Source organism: Mastigoproctus giganteus, chromosome 6 (assembly GCF_048544385.1).
Source record: "Mastigoproctus giganteus isolate SK-2022 chromosome 6, ASM4854438v1, whole genome shotgun sequence".
Taxonomy (NCBI): Eukaryota; Metazoa; Arthropoda; class Arachnida; order Uropygi; family Thelyphonidae; genus Mastigoproctus; species Mastigoproctus giganteus.
In genome coordinates this window covers 196,490,566-196,507,517 of record NC_143580.1, presented here as the reverse complement: position 1 = coordinate 196,507,517, position 16,952 = coordinate 196,490,566, and the positions used below count along the sequence as shown (strand labels likewise).

The following is a 16,952-nucleotide window of genomic DNA, read 5'->3' as shown; positions in this document are numbered from 1 at the left end:
TAAGGCAGGAAAGTGAGGAGTTGTACCACACTGCTGCAAAAACCACTGGCAGAACATTACTCCTGCAGGGTAATCTGCTAGTGACAAGGCTTGTACCCATTGCAGATGGTAAGGATACAGTCGGTGTTCTCGCAACACTCTCCAAATAGTCGAACGTTGAACAGCCAGTTGCATTGCTATTCTGTGTGTATGCTGGTTCCAAGAGTGGCATGCACAACATCCAAAATCTCCTTTTCTCCTTCAGGAGTAGTAGATCTTGGTTGTCCTCTGTCGGCAGCATGAGGTGTAAAGGTCCCATGTTCACAAAGGCGGTGATGGATACCTTCAAATGTTTTCCTGTCTAGACATCTTCGTTCTGGGAACCTTTTTTTGTGGTACAAATGACGAGCCTCCAGAGCATTGCCGTCGACCAAACCGTACATAAAGTGCATATTCGCTCTCCTGATTTGAGTACATGGTCGGAATGGAAAACCACCAGATCCTGTCAGTACCTTGTGATGAAGAAAATCACCCCGAGAGATAAGACATTCGTGTTAATAACTCGGGAACCAAGCATTTCTGGAAGTGGCGCCTCCGTAGCCAGGTGGGCAGGAGCAGCAGTGCGTAGCACATGCTTCTTGATTAGACCGGGGTTCGAGCCCATGACCACCAAATACGGAGGATGCGGAAAGGTCAGGGAATGACCACTGCATATCCTCGGAGCAGTATGTTTTTAGGAGCATTAGTTGCTAATGCTCCTAAAAACCAAATAACATAACATTTCCGGAACTATGTTGATATAAAATATTTTTATTGTCTACATATGAGGAACTCATTCCTGAAGTTATGCCATGTATTTTTGAGACACCCTGTATATTATTGTGAATTGGTAATGTTATCATAGGGATGATGAATTTTGACAAAGTATGATTTTTAATAATTCTTTTATCCAAAATTGAATTTCATAAAGGTTTTAGGGATGTGGAATTATTTCTCTACATTGTGATGGACTGATCTTGGCTGCTGGTAATATATAATTTCTAATACAGGTAACAAGTACTTGAATTAGTACAGAAACATTGAATACAGGCTATGGCATAACAGATGAAATCATATAGCAAATGTTCTAATTTATTGCTAATCTTCCTGGATTGTGTTTTACTTATTTTAACAAGACTTAACCTAGTTTTCTGATTTTTTTTTGTATATGCAACCATAAAAGATATAATAAAAGTAGTGTACTTAAAAATTACCAAAAGTAATATTCAGTTTCCTTGCTAATTCAAGAACTTGACTACCCTTGATATTAATACAATTTTACTACCATGTTCATTTGGATGATTATAGCAACACTTATCACAACCTCCATATTACAAACATATTACAAACTATAGTATTCCAGTACGATGTATGAGTTGAAGTCAAGAAGACAGAAGATACTTGATGATATTAAATTTCAGTTTCTGTTGAGTGTCATTAATTTTCAGGAATACATATGAACAGAAGTGGCAGGGGCGAATGAGGAAAAGTGAAAATTTAGTTCTGTGAGTTTGGAATTGAACAGTGAGTGATTCTGACTAGTTGATGCACATGTTCAAAATGGTTTAGAGTCGAAAGAGGGGGAATTACAGAATTCTAATTCAGAATTTAGTGCCTATCTGTGTGATGGGGAGTGAGGACAGCTTGTAAGCAATGAATCGTTAATTAACCTGACTGACTTCTAATGGATAGAGTTTAGAAGTTTTGGGGACACCACCTCATATGTGCAAAACTATTCCACGATAGGATGGATTTGTGATTTTTCCACTGTCACTAACTGTTTAGAAGAAAAATAATATTGGGACTGAATGAGAATATGTCAAGAAAGGCTCAAAGGCAGGCTTATTCCCCCATTACAAATAAAGGTATATGATATTGTCTAGAAATTGGAGTGTTCTTGAAGACAGGCATGGGAGCAGCAGATATTTTTTTGTGAGAAATAAAACAGGAGTTGGTATTGACATTAATTAAATTTTCTTTGTCTCACTACAGAGTTAACTGAAAATCAGCATTAAAGGAACTCCGTTTAAGGTAGATAGTGGTTGTAGCTGTTTGTGCAGAGCAGGGTATGCCGAATCGGAACTAATGGTGGAATTTGGTGTACTGGCCTTAACAAAATTATCGACAGTATTTCCAGCAAGTGAAAGAAGGTCATTAATACACAATAGGGAAGAGTGCAAAAAACATAACTTTTGGGGACCCAGCATTAGTTGAAAAGTTAAAAAGCAGGGGGCTATCTACCATCAGATGCATTGAGTGGTTAAAGAGAAAACTAGCCACCCAATTTCAAAAAAAAAAAAAAAAGTCAGCCATAAGATTGGAACTTGTTTACATGATCTTTGTCAAACACAATTAAAATCTTTATGAACATGAAGAGCAGTTTAGTTTCATGAAGAGTGTTTTAGTTTCTCAAAACTTTTCGATGGAATTTATGCAAAGATGAGTAACATAAGCCAAGATATCAGCAGTGGATTGACACTGATGGAATCCTTATTGGCAGTTGTTGCTAGCATTCTATTACTGTTTCTCCATTATTGCTGTGATTTACACTTTTATTTCTCTTATTTCATGGTATTACTATTCATAAAATTATATTAATATTAATAGTAAGACAAAAAATTGATTATAAAAAATATATATATATATTGTTTGGATTTTGGTTTGTTTGGATTTTTTTGGCGCATTAGCAACTAAGGCTATAATGCGCCCATATATATATATCTAATATTAGATAGTATGAATCAGAGCTGTAATACTCAATATGTTCTATGATGATAATAATATTAGTAAAATAATAAGAGGAGTTTACCTCAATATAGTACGTAGAACACTTCCGTATGATACCCTCCAGAAATTAAAACGAAAAAAATGAAAAAATCGACAACTTACCGGTACATTAAAGTAAAATATAAATAATTAAATAATCAATTTAACACAATTCAAAATCAATTTAAAACAATTAAAAATCAAATTAACACAATTCAAAATCAATTTAAAACAATTAAAAATCAAATTAACACAATTAAAAGAATCTAACGAAAATATTCAAAACGATTTTCCTTCCTGAAGCTGACAACGCTTTTCGACCGTATGTCATGATCACAGGAATGAAAATTACCGAATCGGGTTAAACCTGCAACTTAAATAGTGATTATATGTCTTCGCACATGCACGTAAAGGCCCATGCATCGGAGAGCAAAGATGGCCGCCAAACATTAACAGAATTCTCGTGTAATTTAATTTCAACGGTTTCTGCAATTAATAGTCGCGTATAATTACGTTGAACGTTAAGTATTTTGGCCTCGTTAAATAAAAAAGTATGTTTTTTTTTCACTATGTTTTTTTAAAAAACATACTTTAAAAAGTATGTTTTTTTTTTTCAGTATGTTCACTGAACAATCGCTCGGTTCTTTCCGCGTTCGCAACACAAATTAATGATCTGGTATACAACATTTCTTGCAGTGATTGCGACTCGTCTTACCAAGGTTCGACACGGTTTTCTCTTAATATTCGTGTAAATCAACACGAAGCCTCAGTTCAGCTTCTCGTTCAGCAGCATCAGGATTAGCCTTTCATGCCATTAATGAAAAACATACTTTTTTATTTAACGAGGCCAAAATACTTAACGTTCAACGTAATTATACACGACTATTAATTGCAGAAACCGTTGAAATTAAATTACACGAGAATTCTGTTAATGTTCGGCGGCCATATTTGATCTCCGATGCGTGGACCTTTACGCGCATGCGCGAAGACATATAATCACTATTTAAGTTGCAGGTTTAACCTGATTCGGTAATTTTCATTCCTTTGATCACGACGTACGGTTGAAAAGCGTTGTCAGCTTCAGGAAGGAAAATCGTTTTGAATATTTTCGTTAGATTCTTTTAATTGCGTTAATTTGATTTTTAATTGTTTTAAATTGATTTTGAATTGTTTTAAATTGATTTTGAATTGTGTTAAATTGATTATTTAATTATTTATATTTTACTTTAATGTACTGGTAAGTTGTCGATTTTTTCGTTTTTTCCGTTTTAATTTCTGGAGGGTATCATACGGAAGTGTTCTACGTACTATATTGAGGTAAACTCCTCTTATTATTTTACTAATATATCTAATATATATCATCCTTGAAATGATTTATAATGTAATAGACAAATAGTTAAAATCTTTATGGTTTTGGTAACTATCCACTTAATAATTTTTTGCATGTGTTTCTTTAAGAATGTAATAGCATCTCTTCCTGAAGGACAGCAGTATCTTTCCAATGCATGTGAAGCAGGATCAAAAGCATTAGGTACACTGCCAGAGTCTGCACAAGCATTACTTAGAGATGAGATGGATTCTTTGACCAGTCAGTTCTCTGTTCTTAGTCAGCAAGCCAGAGAAGCCACAAATTTCCTCTCATCAGTTCTCAACAGGCTTTTCGAATTTATTCAAAATATTTCTTCCTTCAGACAGTGGCTTGATGAAATTGAGCTCAAAATCAGCAACAGGATTGTCACAAAAGGTGATATGGTAGAGATTCGAACACAAATTGAACATTACAAGGTAAGACATTTTATTTATTATTTTACATTTCTCATTATCTTAAAACAATATGTCAACATTTTATGGTTAGTGCTAATCTGAAATATTTTAATCTCTAACCAATGTAGATCTATATACTTATGAACAAGTACATTTATTTTATTTTTTATTTATTTGTATCATTATACTATAAGTCTTTATACATCTTTCTTTAGGTGCTATTGTTCTACTTAAGATCATGCAAAAATGTAATTAAATTAGATTATGTCAGATGATTTCATATCTTTGATAAATAAAAGCACTGTACATGCTTTTATTTATCAAAGATATGAAATCATATACAAAAATTAAAGTACACATACAGGTGTGCTTTAATTTTTGGTAATTTAGTGGAAATGATTGCTGAAGTGTTTCAGATTTGTGCTAATTATACATGTGGTATTAAAAATTAAATTTCATTTTTTGCAATTAGTGTAACTATTTAATGGGAAATTATTATAGTAATGCTTGAGATTTTTGCTTAATTATATGTGGTGTTAAAATTAAATTATCATTTTACTCTCTTTCATTTTTAATTATTTTTTTTATTTTTATTTTTTTCATTTTACAAATTTTACTCTTGGGATGATCATATTAGTGCAGAACAGTTTATATTTTGGTATTTATTGGAGAAAATTAATTTCACATACTTGTACCACATATTTAAGTAAACATGGAATTTTCTATATGTATTACTATCATTATTAGCCATATAGCTCAAGGAAACCACAGACTTTTGCTGCACTAGTCAAAAAAAAAAAAAACTACACATGTATCCTGTATGCATGAAAGATGATGTTTACACATGAAAGATGAAAACATCTTTGATAAAAATTATCAGAACCATTTTAAAAACTGAACAAATCTAGAACCGAAGTCATGAACGATGTAAAGTTTTATGCTCACGCCCGCTACTTCATCTACCGAATCTATATCAGTGACATTAGCCTCGTACTTCAGTCCGAAATATTTAATATGAACGATTTCATTGTTTTATGCACATGCCCACTACTTACTCTACCGAATCAACATTTCGAAGCGGTAAGCGAAATCCAAGCCAATAACCTATTACCCATTTGATTGTAGCCATTTGTTGAATAGTATGATTGAAACAATACAAGTATTTGCATTCTTACAATCCGCATTTTTTTTTCATTCTATTGTTAGGTGGTGCCATAGATATTTTCACATCAGTTGTTAGTTGTTTGTTATTTGGTTTTTAGGAGCATTAGCATCTAAGGCCATATTGCTCCGGGATATGCGGTGGTCATTCCCTGACCTTTCCGCATCCTCCGTATTTTTTTTTTTTTTTTTTTTTATGATAACCCCAAACACAAGAGGTATTAGAACCTATAGTACTTAGTACCGTGCTTGGGTTGGAGGTTGAAAAGACGAAAGAAGATATTTGTTGACATTGGACTTGAACTTCTGTAGATTGTAATTTTCAGGAAATACGTATGAAGGAAGGTTGTTCCAGAAAACGGCAGTTGAATGAATAAATGAGGAAGATGAAAAGTTGGTTCTGTGGGTTTGAAGCTGGACAGTAAATGGATGTTGGCTGGTGGCGGCACGTGTTCGGACTGTTTTGAAAGAGAGAGCGGGAATTATAGAAGCCAATTCAGTCAAGAACAGTGCCCATGGAAGTATCTGTAGAAGAGGCATGCAGCAGAAACAGTACGTCTATGAGAAAGCGGGTGGAGAGACTCTGTTAGAGATGAATCATTAAATTAACCTAACTGCCCTCTTCTGAATGGAATCAAGAAGCCTGAGAGAGTTTTGGGGGCACCACCCCAGATGTGGGAACAATATTCCATGGCAGGGCGGCTTTGCGATTTATACAGAGTGAGCAGCTGTTTGGAAGAAAAGTAACGCCGAGACCGAAAGAGAAAACCAAGTTTTTTAGATGCAGAGAAAGCAATATTTGTAATGTGCTTGTGCCAAGAGAGATTAGAAGTCAGGGTAATCCCCAAAAGAGATATATCATTTTGCCTAGAAATTGGAGTGTCACTAAAGATAAGCATAGGAGAAGAAGAATCCTTTTTGCGAGATATAAGACAAGACTGAGTTTTAGAAGGGTTGAAATCAACTAAGTTGTCTTTGCCCCACTGGAGGATTACCTGAAGATCGGCATTTAAGGAATTGGCAGCAGATTTTCGAGAACTTGAAACTGATTGAGCAGGACAAGGTTTCTCAAAATGGAAAGTTGAATGCAATGTGCTATCATCGGCAAAACTATGGATAGGATTTCCAGTCAATGGAAGAAGGTCATTGATATACAAGAGGAAAAGAGTGGGGGAAAGAACTGAACCTTGGGGGACACCGACATTAGTGGAGAAGTTAGAAGACAGAGAGCCATCTACCATCACCCTCAGCGAGCGATCAGAGAGAAAACTGGATAACCAATTACTAAAAACAGTTGGCAAACCATAAGATGGAAGCTTGTTTAGAAGACCTTTATGCCAAACACGATCAAAAGCCTTTGAGATGTCAAGAGCAACTACTTGTGTTTCACCGAACCTTTCCATTGAATTAGTCCATAAGTGGGTAACATAAGCCAGAATATCACCAGTGGATCGACACTGACGGAATCCATACTGGCGATCGTTGATCAGACGGAAGGTTTCTAGGTAGTTTAAGAGTTGACGGTTAATTGATTTCTCTATTACTTTAGAAAGAGTAGAAGTAATTGCAATGGGACGATAATTGGATGGGAAGAATTTGTCACCCTTTTTAGGAACTGGCTGGATATGAGCAAATTTCCAAGCAGAAGGAAAAACACCTTTGGAATAAGAAAGTGAAAAAAGGTGGCAAAGAATAGGAGTAAGTTCAGGAGCACAGGTTTTGAGAACAAGTGGGGAAATACCATCAGGACCTGAAGCTTTCTTGGCATCAAGATTCATAAAAATCCTTCTGATATCCTTTTCACGGAAGACCACAGAAGGCATTGAATGGAGCGTGTTAGGAATGGTGGGAGGTGTTTTACCAAGATCATTAATACATGAGCTGGAAGAAAAATGGGATGCTAGCAGGTCAGCTTTATCCTTGGCTGAAGTGACAACAGAACTGTCTGGTTTGGATAGAGGTGGGAGCAGAGATGGGCAAAAGTTTCGGCCAATAGCTTTAGCAAGAGACCAGAATGCTCGGCTACCATTAGGGCAAGAAGCAAGTTTTCTACTCTTAGCCTGTTCAAACTCTAGTTTGGACTGATTAATAACTGCTTTACAATTGTTGCAAGCTTTGGTGTAGGCAGAAAATGAAACTGAAGAATTAGAAACAAGCCAGTTACGATATGCAACATTCTTCTCTTGGACAGCCTTAGCACATTTGTTGGAGAACCAAGGTTTAGATAAAGGACGAGATTTTAAAGTGGAGTGTGGGATAAAGGATTCCATTCCTGCAAGAATAATTTCACTGACACGATCTGAGCAAACGTTGACATCAGAAGTTTTGAAACAGTAATCAGACCAAGGAAAAGAAGAAAAGAAGACTCGCAGGTCATCCCATTTTGCATTCTTGTAATGCCATACAATACGAGGTTGGGAATAGCCATGAGATAAAGGTTCCATTGGAGAAGAGACAATCACCAAGTTGTGATCTGAAGTGGCTAAAGGACCTCTCACTTCGACCTTGTATTTAGAAGGGTTGTTTGTGAGAAAAAGATCAAGCGTATTGGCTGTATGATCAGGATTGTCCGGTATTCTTGTAGGTAAATGAACAATCTGTGCTAGGTCATTAGTAATTGCAAAAGCCTCAGCATCTCGACCTGCTGGGTCGGTGTAACTAGAAAACGGAAGCCAGCTGGAGTTGTGAACGTTAAAATCACCAAGGAAAAGTATCTCACTGTTAGGAAAGTTGGACTGGAGAAAGTCAAGTTGCAAAGAGAGGAAGTGAAAGAGCTCCAAGTGATTAGTGGAGTTGGGAGAACGGTAGATAGAGACAATAGATGAATTTGACGCAATGAGGTAGAGAGATTTTAAGCCAGAGAAGATCAAAGAGAGGAGATTCCAAATTGCCAAGTCTCTGACAGGGAATATCAGAACGGACATATGCACAAGTACCACCTTTGAGGCGAAAGGAATCATACAGCAAATAATTTGGACATCTGAGATGAGCAGTAGTTGAATCAACTGATAACTGAGATTCAGTCAGAAAAAGTACATGGGATTTGGAAGACTGCAAGTGGAAATGGACATCGTTGAGATTGGAATTGAGACCACGTATATTTGTGAAATGAATTAGGAAGTCCTTGGGAGGTTTAGATCTTTTCGCAGATAAGCTTGCTCTATTATTTTGACAATTCATGGTGTATTCAATAGTAAGAAAAAGTGGGTGGGACATGCTGTATGAAGTAATGAAATATTTGGATATGGCGTACATGTGGTAAGAATATACCCAGATCCTTGACATAACGTGGCCTCGACAATGCTCCCCGCATACACACTACTCGGACTCCCTCCAGTCACTATCTGGCAGAGTAGAGGTAGCAAGATTATACACTAGCTGATCCGGAAGCCTCCTAGAGAGTTACCAATAGGTTTGGTCCGGTGTACTATCTAGCGGCCGGCCTGCGAACACCGTTTTAGAGCTGTACCCTCGAAATGTAAGGAATATTGGATCTCGCCACGACATTCATCATAACCTCAAAAATCATCAATCATACTGCATGGTGGAAGAGATAGGGAAGGGTTGGCCGGAACTTAGCTCTAGAGACTAAACATGGGTTCCGCCACTTCAAGCCTCCAATAAGCAAAGTGGTGGTATTTCACCGGTTGATGAGAGTCATCTACCACCTAGTACTGCCTGGTAACATAGAGGGGCGGCGTTCCTCCATGTGGTGTGGGCGCCACACCTCGACCCCTGCTTATGTTGGTTCACACCTGTGTGGTCACCCACCATGTACTTGTGCATGGAGGTTATAACCAGGATTACTAACAGTCCCACCATCGTCCCACCACCGAAAACAGTCCCACTACCAAAATTGGGTCCACTTGACTTAAGTGTCACCCGAATATCAGTTCCATCAGCGTTTTAGACTCCCAGGTAGCAAGAACAGCTTTTCTGGCATATCTGAGAGAATGTCTGTGACAACCTCAAGGACCATTGGTGGTGATGGGCTCGAACCACCGGTATTTGGTGGTGATGGGCTCGAACCCCGGTCTAATCAAGAAGCGTGTGTTATGCACTGCTGCTCCTGGCTATGGAGGCGCCTATTCACGTCAGTAATTTTCTGAGCAGTGAAAGTGACTGAATGGCACACGGCTATATCCTTTATGCTCAACAATGCCGAAATCATATGCAGAGTGTTTTCGAGAGTATCAAGAAAACCAACTTAACAAAATAAAGATGGAGGTAGATATGATTGTGCGAGAATGGTAAAGATTATCGAGATTACATAAAAAGACAAACAGAAACTCGAGCATTGGATTCAGCAGTGTCTTCAACCAGCAATGCCACTCCATCTAACAATGATGAATCCGAAATGAGTATTAATTATGTATAATAGAACATTTCTCAGAACATATTGCGGAGCAGATGAGTTTAAATGTTCAAGCTCCTTTACCTTAACCAACTAATATTTACCTAACAACACGCATCAAAAGTTTAAAAGGATATTTATGAAAAGTGTTTTCTGTTCTGTGTGGTACATTTGCCATCATCTATGGTTCAAAAAGGACACAAAGAAACCATCTGCTAAAGATGCACCATTGATATGCACTGCATTTCCCAATGTTGACATCGACGGGATCCTTGTGTGTAATAGCTGCAGAGGATCACTTAAGAACAACACCATTCTAATGGTATCTAAGTTGAACGGGTTTGTCTACCCAGAAATTCCTCCGCATTTAATGAAGTTGGATTTATGCAAATAAGGCATCTGAAACACACATACAGACAATATGGCATCTAGGCCAAGTGATCAATGTGCCTGTTTCAGTCAACACTTTGGTTGATTGTATCAAAAAAATTTGGTTGTTTTGGTCAATTGTATCAAATCGCAACAATTCAGTCATTCTTTGATGAGAGTCACATGAAAATTAATTTGGCTAAAGATGACATAAGCGAAACGGTTCCGATCAAGGAAAGGCTCATCGGCCAATAGCAAACGTTGTTGTGGATCGACAATAAGTATCTTAGAGTCACTCCAGGAGAAACTAACCTACCACAGAGCTTTCTGTTTGATGAGCACACAGAGGAACTGTCCTTTCCCAGCATTTATCTTGGTCAATTCAGAACATTCAGAGAGAATTTATGTGTGACTTCGTTGATGATGGCTACGAGCAAGCTCAGACAACTGACTGATGCGGTGTTACTCCATATAATCTCCTTTACCTAGCAATGAAGATGAAATTGAGAATGAGAGACTCTTTGATGGTGGCTTTCAAATATTTAGGTAAAGATACAAAACTGACCCATGAGCAAGTTCAATCCAAAGAATACATTACCAGCTGTATCGAACTATTGAATCTACTTTAGTGACATTAGCATCATACTTCAGTCCGAAATATTTAATATGAACATAGACTTTCAACATTGCACTAGTCCACATGCACACATTTTGCTGTGGTTAAATAATGCTCCCAAAGATCCTTCGGGCAAGAACAAAGAAGATGCCATTGCAATGATCGACATGTTATTGTCTGTCTTAGCTAGCAAGGCTTCAGGAGTATCAAGCTTCAAACTCACAAATATACTCATATGTTACAAGAAAATAACACAGGATAAATTACAGATGTGTCGATCTGAAGCACCAACCGTGCCTTGTTGCATGAATGGTACTTCAAATCTACAAAATTGTATTGCAAAATCATCATTTCCGGTTTGTCAGTCAAATCAATAAAGCAGAAATGGTGCAATTGACATCATTTTCATGTCGCAAAATTCATGACAAATTGATTTTACTACAATCTGAAATTTAATAGGTGCTGCCAAAGATGTTCAAACCAGAAATGACAAATCCCAAACTGTAAATAGATTTCGTGCTGTGGAATGACATCAAGTGATGTCATTTCTGCATTGCAAAATCGTGACAAATTAGTTTTACTACTGTCTGAAATTTAGTAGGTGCCGCCAAAGATGTTTTCACATCAAAAAATAATAATAACAATATTGTTAAAATTAACCAAATAATAAAAATAAAAATGAAATAAACAACCTGTGTGTTTCCCTCCTTATGTAGGTAACTATCCAGCTGATCCTTGAATTTCCTGAAGCTGATAGCCTCAGCTACTCATGGAAGTAACTTATTCCAGTAATTAACAATATACTGATTAGCTAAAATAAAACTTCCTGAAATCAAGTCTAAATCTCTTTTTGCATAATTTGAATTTTTGGTCCCTAATTTTGGAATCATTTATAACGTTGAAAATTTTGCCTTTGTTCATTTTATTGTTCCTTCTCGAGAGCCTTATAGACCTCACTCAGGTCTCCTCTAAGGTGTCTGGTTGCCAAGCCCTGTAATCCACATTTCCTTATACAGGCACCCCTTTTGCAGATCTCATAAAGTGGGCTACCCATCTCTTGATCCCTTTCAAAAGGCTCATTTTTTTAAACATGGTCTCCATTCTTGGAATAGTATTTCTATGTGCTCTTAGTATTGCCTTTCATAATGTAATTATGACCTCCCTGTCTGTACAAACAAATGTTCAATAAATCATCAATTGAACACAATGGGCTTTCCTTGTCACCTATCTACATTTCTTGGCGGACTTCATGTCCGACCATATTGTAACTCTCAAATCTCTTTCAGTTTACAGTTTTCAATTCAATTCCATCAAGTGTATAAGTTTTTTGTGGGGTTGCTTTCCCCAAAATAGTAAGATCTTGTATGATACTAGATCAAGTAAAATGTAATGCAAAATGCACAAACAATATGTTTCATTGTTATATCTTATATAACCATGAAAATTTTATATGATGTATAATAATTATAGCAATATATTTGATCCACCATAATTTTTGTCTTCATGACGAAAATTATGGTGGATCAAAAAGTTTGTGTTTGAATTTGTTTTGAATTTTGTCTTTACAGACCTCCTCATATACCTTGTTTGCAGTTTCCATTAACATTCTCTTAAATTTATGCTATCATCAGGAATGCTATTTGATCTTTTCTGATTTTAACACTTTTTATACCTCTTATTGTTGGCATAATCATCATTTTTAATTTGCTTACTGTGAGATAATGGTCACTTCTAATCTCAAATTCTTTATATATACCTTGTATCTTCAACTTATTGTTTAAGATCCTCTTCTATAATGATATAATCAATTATGCTTTTCTCATTTGTGTTTTGTAGCTGTCTTTATGGTTAAATACTATGTTTGTAATTTTGCTTGTGCAAAATCCACTGTTGTGTTCCATTCCAGTAACATTGTGGTAATCTTTCCCTGTTTTTCTTGACCAACAACATAATAAAGTTAATGATGTTAAATGGGCTATCAGACATTTTCCAAACCTCTGTCTGGAAAATGAGGGATGCAGTCCAGAGTGTATTAGATGACTATACAGTAAACCCCCGCTATTCGCGGAAGTTATGTTCCTGAGAAATGTCGCGAATACTGAGTTATGGCTCCCATAGTAATAAAGGGGTTCCGTTCCAAAGTATGAAATATATAAGAAAAACTAGTCTAAAATTTTGTCTATGTATATATTATATGTACCTTCATAATATGACTATGTACATAGACAGTACATAGTGAAATGCAAGCATATGACATCGAAATGAAAATAAGAAACAATTTAATATTAAATGTAATATTTGTTAGAAATTTCAAACAAATCTTTAAAACCAGCACCTTTGCTAGCTAAAAAACTTATCCCGTCAGTGCTATCACCAGTTTCGCTAAAGTGTTGATAAAGGAGTTTTGTCTTTTCACGAATGATGAGTGAACTTAACGGAATTTTATTTTGAGTTCGGTCTTCTATCCACAGATTTAAAGCTTTTTCCATTTTTTCTAATTTAACATCACAAGTTACAGAGCAAATTTTTGAAGCAATTAGCGTGTTTTCACAGACACTACGGCGGATTTTTATTTCCGATCTTTTGATTGATCGTACCGTTGACTCATTGATTTTATAATGTTTTGCCACTGAAGAGAAACTTTCACCATTATAAATTTTGTCTAATAACTCAATTTTATTCGCTAATGTCATCACCTTCTTTGATATTTTCACATTTCCCTTGTTATTCGTAGCCATATTTTTGTACGGGTTAGAAAGAACTTGTCCACAATAAAGTCACTTTCTTCCGTTAACACACTTGAAAAAGTCTGTTTTACAATGCAAAACGGTAGATTTATCACTTTTGTAAGCATATCAATTTATAAAATTGATAAATTTATTCAATTTATAAGCATATAAATTAAAAGCAAACGATGAAACCTTCCATGACAAGCACATAACACATACTGAACAAGGATTAGCGAGAAACATCCACGTCACGATTTTTTCACCCCTCTCCCCCCACCCACTGAGCGCTGTTTTGACTGGGAAAGATAATTTTAGCCACGCTCATGTTTTTTTATGGTGGAAAATGTTCACTGCGCTTCAAAATTCACATTTTTTTAGGTTTCATTTTATATTAAATCAGGGAATAGCGGGGTTTACTGTACTGGAGAAGTGCTTACATTATATCTTGATCTATACTGAGATGAAACACTGGTATTCCAGAAATCCAAATAAATTGTCTAATGTGTACTTGTGTTTTTTTTTTTTTTTTTTTTTTGCTGCCATCACATTATTTTGTTTAACCATATCAAGAGGAAATAACACAGAAAGTAAAAAAGTATGCTTCCCACCACATCATGCATGTATGTATGTCTATGTGGTTTAAAACTACTTTTATCTTTTATTATGTGTACATTCTTTATAGTTTTTGGATTATTTAATAGTGCATTTTATCATTGTATTAATTTATATTTTAGCATATGAAACAAGATGTTGAACATCATAGGCCACATCTGGCTGGATTACAAACAGAAGTCTCTGAATTGACATCAAAGTTAGGTGAAGACTACATGAAAGAAAAACTTGCAGATCTTACTGATAGATTTCATACTGTCTCTAAGAAAATACAGGTTAGTATAATTTTATTTTGTAATTATTACTTTTTGAAGCATGCATCTTTTTTTAAGTGTAGAGTATGCCTGCAGTACTATTAATTGGGCAGTTGTTTTCAACTTGAATGTCAAGGAAAGTGATATTAATGAGTGGTGACATTTGATATTTGAGGATACTATATATAGTTTTGTTGCTAGTTTTCTTTTGCATTGTGTTTTGCATCTCTTATATTGCAAATGTTATTGCTTTGTAGTTTGCTCTCACCTGTTCATTGTTACTTTGTATTTCAATAAAATTAGGATTTTCACCTGTCAGATCAGTTTTACTTTCTTTTTGATTGTTTTTTTTTTTTTTCTTCTTTTTCTTTTATATTTTTTCGGACTTGATATTAAAGTTTACACACTCATGTATAAGATCTAGCCGAAATACTAAATATTCCAAAAGTATTTATCAAAGTCACTACTTTTTTTTAAAAATTATATACATATTTTCATAGCATTCTTTCATCTGAGTAGAATATATGGCTGGAGATGATTTGTAAAATATTTTCATTATGTAGAAACAGAAGATGCCTTGAAACTCTTCTTTAATCTATGCATAATATGATGAATATGCACTATTCATCTAGTTTATGTTCTAGCCCCATAGTCTTCTTAAAGTGATTAGTATCATTGCAAAATGCTGAATCATTAAATACAGAATATATTTTTCTGATATAAAGGAAGTTACCATGGTATCTTCTTCTAAAAAGCTGTGGTTTTTTTCTTCTTTTGTTTTCTTTTGATAAATTTTGGTTTATAACAATATTTATCATTAATTCTGATTTTGAAATCACATGATATATTATTAATATTGATAGCCTAAAGGTGAATCTCTAAATTGCTGCAGTATGTTTCTGCATCATTGTTTAATTTTTCTGCTTTTTTCAAAGCCTATTTGTCAAGTGGCCAAGGTATTTATTAGTTCTCACTGTGAGGTATTGGCTGAATAACAGATATGAAGTTGGGATATTATATGGAGAAAATAAGATATGTGTATTAAAGAAAATTTGAAGAAAATAAGATATGTGTATTAAACAGACAGCAATCATTTATATGGCCTTCAGCTGTGTCCACTTCATTGGAACCAGCATATTATGGCCAAATACCAATAAATTGAATAACAGAAATGATACTGTAAAAGTAATAAATTTAAACTCTATAACCATCCTCTCAATAACCTGTTATGTGAACTGCAGCATATATGGGAGTCCAGCTTTTATTCTGATCTCTAATCTTGCATCTGAATATAATTTGGATAATTCAGAAGAAATATAATTGCCTTTTAATCTGTCTCAACTTCTGGATTTGTGGCATCACTTTGATGGATGTTAGTGGTGGCATGACAAAAAAATACCCTACACTTCACAGGTATTTCACTTGTTAAGTATAAAAAATACCTGTGAGGTGTAAAAATACTTTAAACAATACCTATGAAGTATAAAAATATCTTAAACAATACCTGTGAAGTATAAAAAATACTCTAAAAATTACATGTGAAGTATGAAATGATGAATATAATAGTAAATAATTATTATATGGACTTGAATTTTTATGACAGTTACATTTTAACAGAATGAAAATGTTTCCAGGCATTCAGAAACAAAGGAATGCAAGCAAATGTAATTTTATAAGTACATGCAAAAACGTAAGAAATGCTTCTTCATGGATTTATATAAAAATGATACTAATTTTTAACTATAGTTTATTTTTGGAAGACACAATACATGACATTACTGGGACTTACAGTTGTGAGGTGTTGTTGCCACTGAAGAACAAATTATTACTTAGACTTGGAGTTTGAGTTTCATTCCAACTTTAAAACACAGAACAAACTATATATTAATAGTAATAGTAAGTAAGACAGTTATTACTGATTGCATAGTATCCTATTTGCATGCCACATTAGTACACCTTTCACACACACCTTTTTACTTTCCTGGGAGATAATTCATATCTTAGTGGTTTCAAAGTCTTCTCCATATTGAGCTCCTATGAACTTATTGATTCTAGTAAGGATACTAGAATCAATTCTCTCCAGGACCATCATAGTATCTGATTGGATACTATAGCAACTCCAGGAACTGATTTTAATGTGCAACTTTGTAAATCAAAGAAAAACTTTAAAAGGAATTTTATATCAGCTTTAATGGTGGTGATGATGTAGGAGAATTTCTACTCCAGATGAAGAATAAAACTCTATACTGAGAGAGTTTTATTCTTCGGTTACTATCTCTACAGATAGTAACCCATTTGGTATGACCTTC

General features: G+C 35.1%; 1 protein-coding gene across 3 annotated transcripts in view; it reads left to right on the top strand.

The window, feature by feature from the left end:
- Window positions 1–16,952, top strand: part of LOC150084856 (muscle-specific protein 300 kDa-like) — a 1,257,473-nt gene that overhangs the window by 401,856 nt on the left and 838,665 nt on the right. For all 3 annotated transcript variants that reach the window (XM_090376651.1, XM_090376652.1, XM_090376650.1), the window contains 2 exons: window positions 4,243–4,569; window positions 14,512–14,664. In XM_090376651.1, the coding sequence (XP_090232777.1) occupies window positions 4,243–4,569; window positions 14,512–14,664 (480 nt within the window). The remainder of the gene's footprint in view (window positions 1–4,242; window positions 4,570–14,511; window positions 14,665–16,952) is intronic.